Here is a 15,056-nt window from a genome sequence, read left to right on the forward strand (position 1 = left end):
CTTTCCTTTACATGCACATTGTAACCTTGGATACTTTCATATACTATATCTAAAGCTTCCTTGGACCTCTGACACCCAAAGTGATCTATAATGCAAGTACCAACCAGCTTCCTGGTCACTGCCCCTACAGTACCAAAATGCTGGTCCACAACTGTGATGGGCAGTTCGACTAACCAGCTCAGCCTTAAAAAGTGCACAAAAGAAACTCCAAATCTGCATTTAATCTATGACAGGTATTTCAAACCTTCTGTTAATCCTTATTTATCCATTCCAGCATGACTGACAACAATTAAATATAGGTCCACTATAAGCTGTTTTGTATGGAATATTTGCATGTTATTTGCAACAATTCATAGGGATAAAAGTTTAAGTGCCACATTCACACAAAAAAGGAACCATTTGTTTAACCAAATTACCAGACCTCATACCTGTTCCAGAAAGACATCTAACTCTTCCCAGTCCTCTTGCAATAACTATTATTCATTAAGGCTTTTTTTGAATTTTTTTTATTTTAATGTGTGGGCAGAATTTTTTTTTCTTTTTAAAAATATGTCTTTCATTTACAAATATACTTAAAAAAACCTCCAGCTATGTTAAAAATTAACATCTAACATCTATGCAACTGATACTGCAGACCTATTTTCTCTAGAGATGCTTATTTTTTTCCTTAGTGCCCTACTCAATGCAAAATGTAAACCATTACATAATGATATGGTCTCATTTTAAACAACACCAAGCATGGGCACACATGTCCCCCACAGTATAATAAACGTAAGTACATGAAAACCTTCTCCAGGTAATACATATGATGATGATGTTAGCATTAGTGTAGTGAGGTAGAAAAAAAGGCTGCAGTAGAGGCTGATTTGTATCAGACATTTTAAACCACAGCCAAGAACTACACAGACACACAGACTTACAAGACTGTGTCACCTCTGAGCTGAAATCTCAGGAAGTAAACATTGACCCTCAATAATGGCTAAACAAAGATGGAATCTGTCCTTCTGAAGGAGCAGATAAAGGCATTCTCAGGAGAGAACTGTGATCTCTGTGAGAGGTAATAAATACCTCTTGGCTTTACACTAACACATTACTTAACATGCAAGCTGATGTTGAGTTAGGGTTCCCACCTTTTCTTCAGGCCAAACCCGAACACTATAGCGCTTCACGGCAATTTGTTTGTAAAGTATACACTATGCATGTATTTTGTAAATAAACGACATTTGAGTTAATCACAACTTGCCAGTATGCCACAGGTCCCCAGATATGCATTCTGTAGATAAGTGTACAAAGCAGTACCCATATACCTTGCCGCAGTTCTTACCAGATATGCCAAAAGTAACGGGTGCCGGTAATGACTGCGGATGGCGCTGCTCACAACAGAACAACAATACAGATGTCTCCAGCACACCGGCACCAAGATCCCATGTTACTGCAAAATCCATTTGATTGGTAGTTGTCATTCCTAAGACAAGCGCTTTCTGGGCCGGGCCGGGTCCCCTTCATCAGGCTCAGAAATTACATTCTATTATATCACCAGCTTTCTCAACAGCAAGGTGCACATGGAAGGGCTTTATACAGTACAACAGCAAAAAGTGTCCCAGCACACTCACCAGCCAGCATGCAAAAAAACTTGTCTAACCGCTAAGGTTAAGAACAGAGGCTTAGATACACATCTTCTGCAGAAAATGTGAAAGTCGCACCGCCTCGCCAAGTAGGGCTGCAACAACTAATCAACATAATCGATTATAATCGATGATTGAAAAAGTTGTCAACATTTTCAATCATTGATTAATCGGCTTCCAATTAGTTGGCCCTGTTCAAAACTCCACACACGCTGCGCGCTGCACCTCCTCCCCACCTCACGCTCGCCGCTGCCAGACCCCCCCGCATCCACGATCCACACGCCGCACCTCCTCACCGCCCACCCACATCCACGATTGGCAGAGGGACGTGGGGAGAAGTAAGGAGGAGCAGGTGTGGGGGGATGACAGTGGCAGATAGACAGGCCCGATCTCAGAAACAAGTTGCTGGAAGACTGCTTAGGTAAACCTGCACTTTACCACCACCACCAGGAGAGAGAAGGGGCACCTGCATACCAGCTAAGTGCACTGTAAGTCCCTTTTCTTTCTTCCTTACACTGTGCGTGACGCTGCCCCTGCACTGTGCGTCACACTGACCTCCATGCTGTGCGTCACTGACCTCTGCGTGGTGTGCGTCATCTGATGTCTGTGCAGTGTGCGTCACTCTGACCTCTGCGCGGTGTGCGTCACTCTGACCTCTGCGCGGTGTGCGTCACTCTGACCTCTGCGCGGTGTGCGTCACTCTGACCTCTGCACTGTGCGTCACACTGACCCTGCGCAGTACGTCACACTGACCCTGCGCTGTGCGTCACTTTGACCTCTGCGCTGTGCGTCACTCTGACCTCTGCGCTGTGCGTCACGCTGACCTCTGCGCTGTGCGTTACATAACTGACCTGGCGGAGTTAAGGGCAGGGTAGGGGTTAGGTGGGGCAACTGGTGGCGAGTAACTTTTAGGCCTGGCTAGTAGCTCAGGACTTGAAATTTTGAGCCCTGATTATACAATAGATTGACTATATGGTCGCAACAAATACAGTGCCTCCTATCCCCTGAGGAAGCATACCAGCAAAACTTGTCGGGAACACAAAAACGCATGCCACAGTGGAGAAACGATTTATGAATACCGATATGAAAGGACTGTATTATACAATATATATAAGTAACTATGTGTTTAAGAGAATGAATATCAACACTAGTATATGGTTATTGACTTCTTACAAGGGGTGAGGTGTCAGAACACCTGGGAGCATTGGTCCTGTGCAGGTTTTAGAAATAATATATTATACAGTGGTGCAATGCCGAATACCACTAGCTATAGAGGACTAGAAAACCCAGCAATAGTATACCAGGGCTAGAATACCGCCAGCTATAATGTACTATTGCTGGGATTTGTTGTATTCCTCTATAGCTGGTGGTATTCTGTATTGTGCGGTATAATATACTATTGCTGGGTTTTGTAGTCCTCTATAGCCGGTGCCATTCTGCATTCATTGCTCTATAATTTAACACTTTAATGTCACTATATTGCACACCACACTTTTTTTTTTCTTTTTTACTTCCACCGCTCCAAGCTTGCTCCTGTGATGGACTACAATCTCAATACAAACTAGTAGTCCATCACTGGAGCCCTTTTTTTAAAATGTATTTTATTTTTTATCCGATTAACCGAACTCAATAATGGTCTAACTAATCGATTTTGAAAATAATCGTTAGCTGCAGCTCTATCGCCAAGGCACCTCTATATAGTCCTAACTCTAAACTATGAGAGTCTTCATCTTGGAGCACATGTAGCAAAAGATAAAATTGGGTGCAGGTTTGTCAGGAGGAAGCCCTTCTATGTGCACCTTGCTGTAAAGCTGGTGATAAATTGATGAGTGTGTTTGCCATTTGTTTAACTTTATGGATCCAACCCACTCCTAAGTAATGCCATCTCTCCAACTTCAATTATCAAAATACTGCCCCACTGTACAAAACAACTTTTACCTATACCCATCTTCAGAAAAAGAAAAAATGTCTGGCATGAGAGCTAAAAAACAAAGTTAGATTAAATATAACACTCACTGGCAGTGACACTTTCATGCAAGAGAATGGATATCAAGACCTATCAGCCAATAAGGTCCACACCCACTATGTAATTACAGCTCACACCAAAAAGAATACATTGTGGCCTTAACACCTGCATGTCATAAACCTGTAACCTGCTTTTACCAATCCTGTACTGAGCTAAGTAAAGGGAGGGAAAGTGAAAAGGAATTATGTGAAATGCTAAGCTGATATGCCAGCTTTTTAGACTTTGCTAAAGGTGGCTTGTTTCCATCTCCAAAAAGTTGGAAAAAGTAGCTCAAAGTGCTATAACATTTTTTCCGGATAACAATGATAACATATAACTGTTATCCATCATCCAAAACGTGATTTCACCATGCCCACCTTCCACCATTACAAGGACATCACTTCTATCAGCAGGAATGACTGCTCAGACAATTCTCATTGTTCTACAAGCTGGATAGTTTTCATATTTAAACAAGACAATAAATCCCTCTGACACAGTTGTTATGTTTGCTACTAATTTTACAAATTTAGAATCAGGATCTCTCGGAAACCAGAGTTACCTGCCAATTTCTGGCTCTGCCTCCCTATGCCATATCCTACACTTATCGCTGCTATCTCAGTAACATGAATCAGAACTTGTATATAGGTTAGGTGGACCTGGGAACTTCAAAGTTGAGGTCCCCTGGCACAATTCAACCTTCAAAAACTGTAATACTGGTTTTGGACCAGCTGATTCTTTAAATGCTAAAGCAATCTATAAATGACTTCTCAGCTTTGGAGGGGTCACATAATTATTGACGTAGGACAAATGAAGTATCAGTCAATTATTAGCAGTGGGAAGGCGCTGAGCCTAAAGTAGAGATCAGTTTCTCTGAGACTGTTGTTTCCTATGATCTCTCAATTGTTATGTTTTCTTTGTTTGTTTTGTAGAATTCTTTTTCTCATTATTATCTAGGAGGTCTTAAACTAGGACAACAGAAATTAGATCTTCCACTGGAAGTTCCCATAAAGCTAGAGCACCAGTAAGATGTAGCAGCTATTGATGCTAAACCTTAAACCAAGAGATCAGATTATGGGCGTGATTTCTGTCAATGGCTCAATAGACAAGGCTTCGGATACTTTTGTGAAATGATTCTTCTTAATGTTTCTAAATTGTTTTTAGACAGAGAGCTGGAGATATTAAAAGTTCCTGAAAGCTTTCAGATATCGCTCCTTTTTATTACACACAATAAAACATGCAGAATATATTTCGTTTCACATATGCACATATCCAGTAGTTAAGACTGTCCAGCTATCATGGATATATTTGAGGTGTGTGAAAGTATAAAGCTGTACATACACCAGTAGAATGTTGTTCTAAATTTTTTTCTTTTTTAACCACAGTGGTGATAAAAATATTGACGGAACAGGATGGAATTTTTTTCTAGATCGAACAAACAAAATTCTAACAGTCAATGTGGTTGTCGTTCAAGAAACTCCATTTATTTCCAAAACCGGATGTTAAAACCAAACAAAATTTTGAATAACAGTCATCAGGTATCTGATGACATTATTGAATGTTCTGATGAGATTTCATATGAGCCTTCGTACCAGAATCTACCAGTTTATGGCCAGCTTAAGTGTTTTTTATTGGACTGGTAAAAGATTGACTGGGATGGAAGTATAGGACTTCGATACACGTGGGAATAATAGTATAAAACATTATTTGAATTAACATAATAAAATACACATATGCACAAAATAACTGACGGGGCAATAGTGACGCCGACTCCATACTCATCACGACATAGATGGTCATCCACTTACAACATAAGTGCACTCATGCAGAAACTGAGTTGCAATTAAACAGGCTGAGTTGCAATAAAAAAGGCTAAGTAAATACTGAGTAAGTGTAAACATAAGACTATATCTAGAGCGTAATAAATGCCATTTTAGAACCAGCCAGCCTGCGGTGTTCCCAGCCAGGCAGTGGCTCCAGTCTCCTTACCCCCACCCACCTTTAGCATGAACTATGGGTAAAAGGTGGTGGGGTGTATATGGTGCTGGTCTATAATAGTGAATGTACATTACACCAAAGATCCCAACTCTCCATATCTCAAAAACACACTTAGATGGGGTTAGGAGACTGGACCTACTGCTTTGTTGGGAAAGGCTGAGAAAACCGGGCACCCCCTGGTTCTGGACCAGATTTATGCTGCTATAGGTATGGTTTTCTGGGTACACTTACTCAGCAAATTCTGTATTAGAGCTGTAATACTTAACAGATAGGAAAGAAGGCAAGCCTTTTAAAATTGAACATCTTCCACTATTATACAAGATAACGAAGTCCCTATGCAAACCTGAGCAATTTAAAGCCTGTTTCCAGAAGTGCTTCAACCCTTACACTCACGGTATTCTATTTTGCCTGTTTACATCTCAGTGATATGCTGTCGCTCAGCGCTCGTAACAGCACAGAAGCTTCTTTGGGACATGATTGCGCATTTATGGTCCAAAAAGACTTCAATGAAAACACCTAAAAACATGCGTTATGCATTTGTTTTCATTTAATTTTGCTCCTAATAACTATCTCCTTCTCCTAGTAACTAGGTCTCTATTGGTTAAAACAAAAACTATCAAGACTGAAAATCCACAAAACACACGCCCACTATGCACCAAAAATGCAGGAAAAATTACAAAAGAGCCCAATTCTCAAGCGTAAAAGACAGCTTAGAGGTTTATTGTTGCAGATGATGAACTCATTTACAGAAGCTGATGAGCTCACAGTTGGTCCTGGGCTGGGAAAGGAAGTGCATCTTTAGCATTACACTAAAGCAATGCGCCTTTGATTATCTTCTATTATTTATAACATTCCGGCATCCTAACAACCAATAACACCACATGTGTAAACCTGCCCCCTGCATTACAGGAGGACAGAACGGTAACTTCTTCTGTTTTCTGCCTGCTGAAGAAAGGTGTGGGGGCAGTCTTATGGGGACAATTTTAATGTAAGAGAGCACTCTGAGGGGGACATCTAATCATAATGTAAGGGGGGCACTCTGATGGGGACAACTAACTTAAGGGGGCACTCTGATGGGGACAATTAAGGTAAGGGGGAACTCTGATGGTGACAATTAATGTAAGGGGGAATTCTGATGGTGACAACTACTGTAAAGGTGCACTTTGATGGGCACAACTAATGTAAGGGGTAACTCTGATGGTGACAACTAATGGGGCACGCTGATGGATCTGAGTCATAACACATAAGATTTGGACCTCTGCGTGACCAAAATGTTATTGACCGGACCTCCTTGAATTTTAATTCAATACCACTGTTCTAGTGCATATAAGTAAACAGGACATTGCTTCCAATAGACCTTAGGACAGTGGTGGCGATCCTTGGCACTCCAGCTGTGCCAAAACTACAAATCCCAACATGCATCTGCCTCTGGGAGTTATGTCAGAGCCTTGCAATGCCTCATGGGACTTGTAGTTCCAAAACAGCTGGAGTGCCAAGGTTCGCCACCACTGCCCTAGGAGATCAGCAGCAGCATTGAGATACAAAAAAAAATTGAAAACAAGTATTTATATTAAAGAAATGCCAATTTTGTATTAGAAATTGTGCTTTATAAATTCCATTCAGTGTTTGATTCAGTGTTCAATTTCCATTGTTTTCTGTGTTGCCACCATAAAGTGTATCTTACAACTCTTTAATCACCAAATAATAAATATGACTAACAGACACAAAGACAAATGATAGGTACTCTGCATACAAGTGTCGGTGACTATTGTAGAACATGTGCGCGAATAATAGCTATGACTAATGCTTCCATGGTTTGTTTCATCATACACTGTTCTGCATGCAGAGTTTTTGCTGTTGCCCTGCCTAATATGGGTACTTAGTAACAAGACTAGAGGAAGACATGGAGAATTAACCCGATACCCAAGGCCAAAAAGAATTGGTTACCAACCAGAGAGAAATTAGTCGGCATGGAAGGAAACACCAAACTGTACACAATGAAAAAAGTGAAGAACCTGAACTAGTAAAAATAGGTACCAGGAAGACAATGCTAAAAATGAAGGAAGACCCTTATAGAGTCAGGTAAGTTTTTACTTACCTGACTCCATAAGGGCTAAGGAACAAGAACTCACAAGACAATTACTTCACCATGGTAAGACTCACCAGTGAAGAGCCCTGAAATGACTAGAACAAAGATATGTGAAGGGTCTGAAAATGAGTACATGAAAGAAGCAGGACACTTTCCATGACTGGGAGGTGGGTGCATGGAAAACAAGCCAACAAGGGCAGGCAGAAGAGGAGAGTTAGACCCTAACCACAAACTGGTGAAATAGGTTACAACCCTCTAAGATGGGTAGAAAAGTTCATATCAATCACCAAATTAAAAGGCTGAGTAATCCTGCCAGAATCTACCTGGTACTCAGAGGCATACACTTTCGTATGCCCCAGAACTGTAACAGCAACAACAGGGAAAAGGACTGAGAAGAGATACACTAAAAGGAGGTGCTTTTAATAAATAAATAAGAAGGTCCCTCAATGCTTCAGGCTTCTGGAAAGGAGAAAGGGGTTATGATCTGCCTAATTACGAGGGTCCAGAGGGCAAACATACTGTGGACCCTTCAAGTGGGGAACTAAATAGGTGCACATCTCTGACAGATGATAGGTTTCAATGCTGAACCTTGCAGAAACAGATCCAAACAAATCTTACAGGGGTTAAAGCTGAGCTCCAGGATGGGACACCCATCCAGAGATGTAGTTGACACAGGAACTTGGGTGGTATATTTAGGGGAATACAAGACTGGTCACAGATCTGTCTTCTCTCCTCTCTCTCATCTGAACGGATTTCAAGCTGAGTCCAGACAATGTCAACATTTAGTTATTGTAGCCTTTAGCAAAAAGGTATGGGTAGGAGGGCCCCATACTAGTTCACATGGGAACGTGGAGGGTGATTGGCATCTGGGTGGACACTTTTTTAACCCTTGCTGAAGCAATTGGCAGGTAAACAAAAGTACAACAGAGACATATCCATTCTTATGTATGGAACCTGGCTGCATTAAAATAATAAATAAAGACAGTTTAATTGGGCTTTCAAAGAAAAAAAGCTAGCAAATAAGGGAAGTTCATTGTTCATTGTAAATTTACATACACTTTATGTGGCATGAATCGCTATCAACAGAAAATCACTGTAACAGTGCATTTTGATGCTACAGTGGCCCCTAGTATCGTTTAGTCATCCAGAAGGCAGCCTGCCAAACACTACCAGCCAAATATTTGGTTCAGACATAAAAGCAGTTTTAGTAAGGTGACCTGTCAGTGTACCTTCTTACATACTGTATATGTTAATGAAGAGCATGAACAGGTTCTAAATGTTTCTTTAAAGTATGACCTTGTGATTTCTACTTTCATTATTGCAATGTGTCTAGTTGGAATAAAATCCACTTCTGCTATAAAAAAATTATCTTTAATATACAAATATCATAAACAAAGGCTACACCAAAAAAAAAAAAGGCTTTAAAGTTGATTATCGATGGAGCAAAACCTGCTATTTAGGGGGTAAATGATATGCATGGAATAGCAGGAATAAACCTGTAGATCTAGTGTGCTATAAATTGTGATGTAAATATCTGGAAATTACATGTAAGATGTTTAAAACAAAAACAGAGGAAATATCAAGAGCTTTGTCTGTGTGTGTATATGTGTATGTATGTGTATCTATAGATATATATATATCTATAGATACACACACACACACACGCACAGTATTTATTTACTATTAATCGAGCAAATCCAACTAAAACTGTGCTCTAAGTTGGAGGATGCAGCCTATATAGAACTAAGGCAAACACAGTATCCCACAATCTTCTTTAGGTTTCCAAAACTATGTAATGTGAGGGCTACCTGACTGAATACACACTGAATGAATTGTTTAGGCCCTCACACTAAATTGTTGTTGATAAATCTAGAGAAAATTGCATACAGATGATACAATCAGACTGACCAGCTTAAAAGACTTTGGTTCTTACTGATGAGGTGGCAGAAAACCAGGATATCCTATAGGATGATCTCTGATTGTGGGTGGCTGAGTTTTAAAAACCAGTAAGTGACTGATCCTCTTGGCATTCAACCAGAACAGAAACAAAGCATGAAGCAGGGTCTTTGTGCCCTCGAAGCTATTTTTGTCACATTTAGCCTGTCACAACATTCCACTGGTTGGTAAAAGTATCAATGGCATGGTCTGATCTATGACATTCTACGTTACCCACAAACTCTACCCTGTGTTATTTGTAATGCATGAAAAAAGACAGAACACAATAGCCTTAGATGATACAAGCACAAAAGAGTTGGTTAAATATTTAATATCAGACGCTGTGGCTTCTCCATGGTGACAGATGAAATCCTTAGAGTTGTTTCTGAAGTCAATTCACATTTCTGCATTGAATGGGAACCCAAAGTGTATCAGATGTAAGCTGATCGGACAACCGTGGAACTATTTTAATCCCTGTATAAAAGAAGTGCTTGGGGATCCAGCCTGGGAGAGATCAGTGGGAAACTAGGGCTCTCTAGGCAATCCTTCATAGTTTAGCACTTGCTGATAAACTGACATTTCAAGATTTAAATATTAGCAATAATGTTATAAACATCAAGTAAAAATCACCCCAGTTTAATCATAGGAAGGCAATACATGACATGGATCCTACTGCAACTGCACTTTCGAGGTATGAATATAAAACAGCACTTTTTCAAGAAGTACCCTCAGATATTATACACCCTGGCAAGTCTTTCAGGCTGGAAGTTTTTGGCTGATAGATAACTGTTCTCGTTTTCCATTGCACAGCTAAATGATATCATCTGGTTCATGCAAACTCCTATATGCGTATGTGTGCTCTGTAACTGACTGTCCTCATTTTCTGAACTTCCCATGCTTAGGGAGAAACAAACTCATATCTCAATTATTGCTGCTAGTACGCTTAGCTCTACAGTAGCATCAAAAATAATTATTTAGACTGCTAGCAGAAGTAGATTGTTCACCGTCCGAGCATTCCTGTCACAGTGACCAAGTTCTGTAGCTAGTGGTGCAGAAAACAATTTCAGCCAGCTGAAAGGCCAAGCCAAGAACTTTCTTTCACTGTTATTTGAGATCCCTTTGCCTTTCAATTGGCTGCAGTAATTTTTATGTCAGACCTGGCCCCCGTGACAGGGAAACTCAGATTGTGAACAGTCTGCTAAATCTAAATAACAATAGTCTGGGAAGTATTCCAACAGCAATTTAAAATGAAATGTAACCTACTTTTTATACTTCTGAACAGTTTTCACAATTTATTCATTTACTTTCTATCCTATGGTGTTTATGTTTTCTCTACTTTAGTATGATGATTAGCAGTGGGGTTTTTCAATGCAGATAGAAGAACCATGGGTAATACATTACTGTACCCTGCTGCGACCCTTGTTTGCTGCATTGTGGGTAGGCCCAGGTTATTATACTGGTGAGCAATTTTGTAGAATATCTCTAAACATACAGTTTAATAAAGTTTTGAAAAAAATTCATTAAAAATTTGGGTGTACATATCAGGAAATCTTTGATCAGGAAGCTTGACTTTCTAATAGAACGCTGGAAGGCCTGTTAATACTGGAAGCAATACAGAGTGGAAGAATGTGAAGAAATATAGAGGCTACACCTACTATCCTGGTAAGAAGCAGCTATTGACAGTTCATATCCAATTCAGCCACAAATAGCCTTTCTTACCAAAGATCATTGTGTAAACATGCATGTTTGCCTCAGGTGAATGTGCATATTTGCTCACCTCCCGATCTACTGAGCTGACCTGTGACAGTCTCATTGTCACAGGTCGACCAGAACTATGAGGTGAGTGAAAAGCACTCATCTCATAGTTCTCCTTTAAGTTTTAGTTTCCTGCAGATTCGTCTGGTCCCCTGAGCACTGGTCCTAACTTCCTGTTTTACAGTGACTCCTTTCTCAAGCAGAGTGCTATGCAGTCACCCTAGAAAGCTGAGAGACTTAGAAACAGCTGTTCAGAAACATAATTATTGTAAGTGTTTGGGCAAAAATGTAAAGCATGCTTTGCTGGGCAATGTATAGTTGTTTCATCTGGGATACATTATTGAACAAAGTTTGAGAGTTTAATACTACTTTAACTCAGAGGAAAACAATAACAATCTTCTGGGAAAATGCAACCCGCCTGACCTCTTCATAACCAATGAATGCTTGGCCAGGGAATATGTGCCTGGATGAGGAAGGACTTACAGCCATAAGATCGCTGACTGGTCCCACCATATGTGGCTGGGCTAAGCAGGTGTTTGCTTACATCCAACCCATCTGACCAAAGAATGATTGATTGACCTGGGGATGTCTGTCTGGATGAGGAAGTTATGTGTCTGGATAAAGAGGGCCCTACAGATATAAAATCACTGCCTGGTACCACAATATGTGGCTGGACTAAGCAGGTGTTTTCTTATGTCTGTTAGCATCTTTAGTCCGTGCACATTACGGGAGCCTGAACTTATGACTGGTGACACTTTAAGGCCAAACTAACATGAAAAACAGATGATAAAGTGCCAAAGGAATGCATCCGTAAAATGACTAGATGAAGTAAAAACATATTTTACATAAAGTTGATATCCAATGAGGGGACTTTATCAAACTGGAGGAGACAAAATCTGGAGTAGCTGTGCATGGAAACTAATCATCATCCACCTTTAATGTTCAACCCTTAACTGAACAAACGAAAAAGAGAAGCTTATTGGTTGCCATAGGCAACTGCTTCAGATTCTTCTACTCCAGTTTTGATACATTCCCCCCAATGTGTTTTAGGGATTGTTCCCCAATGTGTTGCACATTGACTTTTGATAAAATATGTTTGTATTTCATCTGGTTCTCTGACTGACCAATTCCTTTGGCACATTCAAACTGCCATCAACTTTAAAAAAATAAATGTTTTTGCTTCATCTCATCATATAACTAATCCAATTCTTCTGTATTCTATTATATGTTGTACTTAAAATTTTCCGGCACATGAAGCTTCTCAGCATTTGGTGGCAGGTACCTATGGCCCAAAACTAATAACCGCACTTCCCACGTCTTAATCCCAGCTCCCTACTCGACTTGACAGTCCACACTTATAGGACATAAGAACTGTGAATAAAGTGACTGATTTGCTTTTATAGTCCATAGAAAAAGCCATTCGCCTTCTCTTTTGGATTCACATCCTGCAATCCTGTATCCTGTTCATATTAAATGAATTACAGTTGCATTCTTTCTTGTGTTAAAAGTTTCCTAGCTGTGTAGCCTGAGATTTCTTACTTGGATTGTCTCCAGAATACATAAGGCAGGTGTTGAATGCTGTGCTGTTTGTACTGCTTCACCTATAAACCCATCTGCCTTTCCTACATTATCCAGCTCAAAGTAGAAAGTACATTCACTCACAACTTATCATCTCTCATTCAGGTAATGTCTGCCTGCACTTCACAAAACATTAGCATAATACAGTATAAAATGTTATGACTTCTTAGGTAAAAGACAAGCAGTAAAAATTGTTGGCTTATGACCAATAATTACTAGAATTAAGTATGGCATAGAACCTGTGCAGCACAGATTCACCTTAGTGGAATGCTAATTAGCATAGGATCATTAAGCTTTTGGACTTTGAGACATGGGCCCAAGTCCTTTCTGTGTTTGTAAGCTGATGATTTCTAGTAGCGGACTAAAACAATTGTGAGAGTGTTAAAGGACTGACACTTCACACTAGTAACAGATTCTGGCAATCTTTATGTGATCTTAAGGGTCAGTCTCTTTGATACATGATTATATTGAAAGAGATTAATCTTTTCTCTTTTGACAAACTGTGATGCAAACTTTCACAAACACCCACTATCACTATCCATTTCTTAAATATCAAGAACTAAAAGCAGATAAAATGTGCAAAACCGATGCACTTTAAATACAATTAAAAGCACCGTATAAAGCCACAGACTGCTTAAAGCAACTCCGTCGCTATACTTAAAGCTGAACTCCAGGCTTACCTATAGTCACATTTGTACAGCCTCCTCTCCAGTACTGAAATGTCTTACTTTGATTTCACTGTGCACTGTGAGCTTAGAAGATGCACTAAGTCAGAGAGAGCCCTCTACTTTCCCAGGTTGCAAGATGTCCAAAATCATTTACCTCCCCAGCCTGACTGTCCCTTGCCCACCTCTTTCATTGATTGGATTTCAGTTCTTCCAATCATGGAGGCTCAGCATCACAAATAGACATCACCTAGGGTAGTCTGCAAACAAGTGTAGACTGCCAAGGAGCACCCACTTCCGCAGACCAAAATCCACCCATCAAAGTATTTTTGTATTTACATAACGCCTCTCAAGAGCCAGCCCTCAGGCCGGGTGCTGCCCCCCAAATTTTAGGGATCCCAGAATGTTCTGGAAATAAACTGAATTAGCATTCTGGCCTCTGGAAAGGCCTGCTTAAGGCCTCATTCACACAAGAAAAGGCCGGCACGTACAGCTCCGTGCTGCGTGCACGGCCGTATCGGGCAGCTCCCGGGAAGGACAAGTGCTGCATGTGATTAGTACGCAGCCCTTGTCCTTTTCTATGGGAATACGCGACGGTACCCCGCCCTACGCTCACCCGCCCTGCACGTCCGTGCGGGTGTCCGTACTCGCACGCTAACAGGATGGATCCTGTCTGCGTCCGAGCCGGGAGACCCGCACCCGTATGGACCTGCACTTGAGGTGAGCGTAGGGTGGCGTACGGCCGCGTATTCCCATAAAGAAGGACAGGGGCTGCGTACTAATCACACAAAGCACCTGTCCTTCCCGGGGAGTTGCGCGATATGGCCGTGCACGCAGCACGTAGCTGTACGTGCCAGTATTTTCTCGTGTGAATGAGGCCTAAGAGTCCACCACAAGAGCAGTAACAATGTACATCATAAGTTAACCCATGGCAATCAATCAGCCTTTGGTTAATTTTTGTGCTTACTTTTGCAGCACTGCTTCGCTAAATAGGTTTCTTTAGTCATCTCTGAATATTTTTTTAAATCAGAATTTTACTGAATAAAAGGTTAACCCATAATTTGATGCTACCTGTTTATTCATGCTGCACTACTTGATGTAATACTTTTTTTTTTTAATCATCTGTTGAATTATTTTTTTCTATCAGAATTTTATTGAATAAAAGGTTAACCCACGATTTGGGGCTACCTGCTTATTAGTGCTGCACTACCTGAATTGGTAAGTTTATTTAGTCTTCTCTGAATAATTGTTTACAACGTATATGAGAATGTTATTTAATAAAAGGTTAACCCACAATTTGGTGATACCTGATTATTAGTGCTGCATGTTTAAAGGTGTTATATTTAAGCTCCTGTACAAACAATACAGGGGTAATGTGTCACTATTACTGAATTCCTTTTGAATCATAC

At 40.5% G+C, this 15,056-nt stretch overlaps 1 protein-coding gene across 1 annotated transcript in view; it reads right to left on the reverse strand.

Moving 5' to 3' along the window:
* Positions 1-14,654, reverse strand: part of KIAA1211L (KIAA1211 like) — a 57,016-nt gene extending 42,362 nt beyond the window's left edge. The window contains exons 1-2 of the mRNA XM_018562828.1: positions 14,615-14,654; positions 14,443-14,526 (exon numbers count right to left, since the gene is read on the reverse strand). Of these exons, the coding sequence (XP_018418330.1) occupies positions 14,443-14,526; positions 14,615-14,654 (124 nt within the window). The remainder of the gene's footprint in view (positions 1-14,442; positions 14,527-14,614) is intronic.
* Between the last annotated feature and the right edge of the window lie 402 nt (positions 14,655-15,056).

The sequence above is a fragment of the Nanorana parkeri genome, unplaced genomic scaffold (assembly GCF_000935625.1).
Source record: "Nanorana parkeri isolate BGI_ZX_2015 unplaced genomic scaffold, ASM93562v1 scaffold21, whole genome shotgun sequence".
Lineage (NCBI taxonomy): Eukaryota > Metazoa > Chordata > Amphibia > Anura > Dicroglossidae > Nanorana > Nanorana parkeri.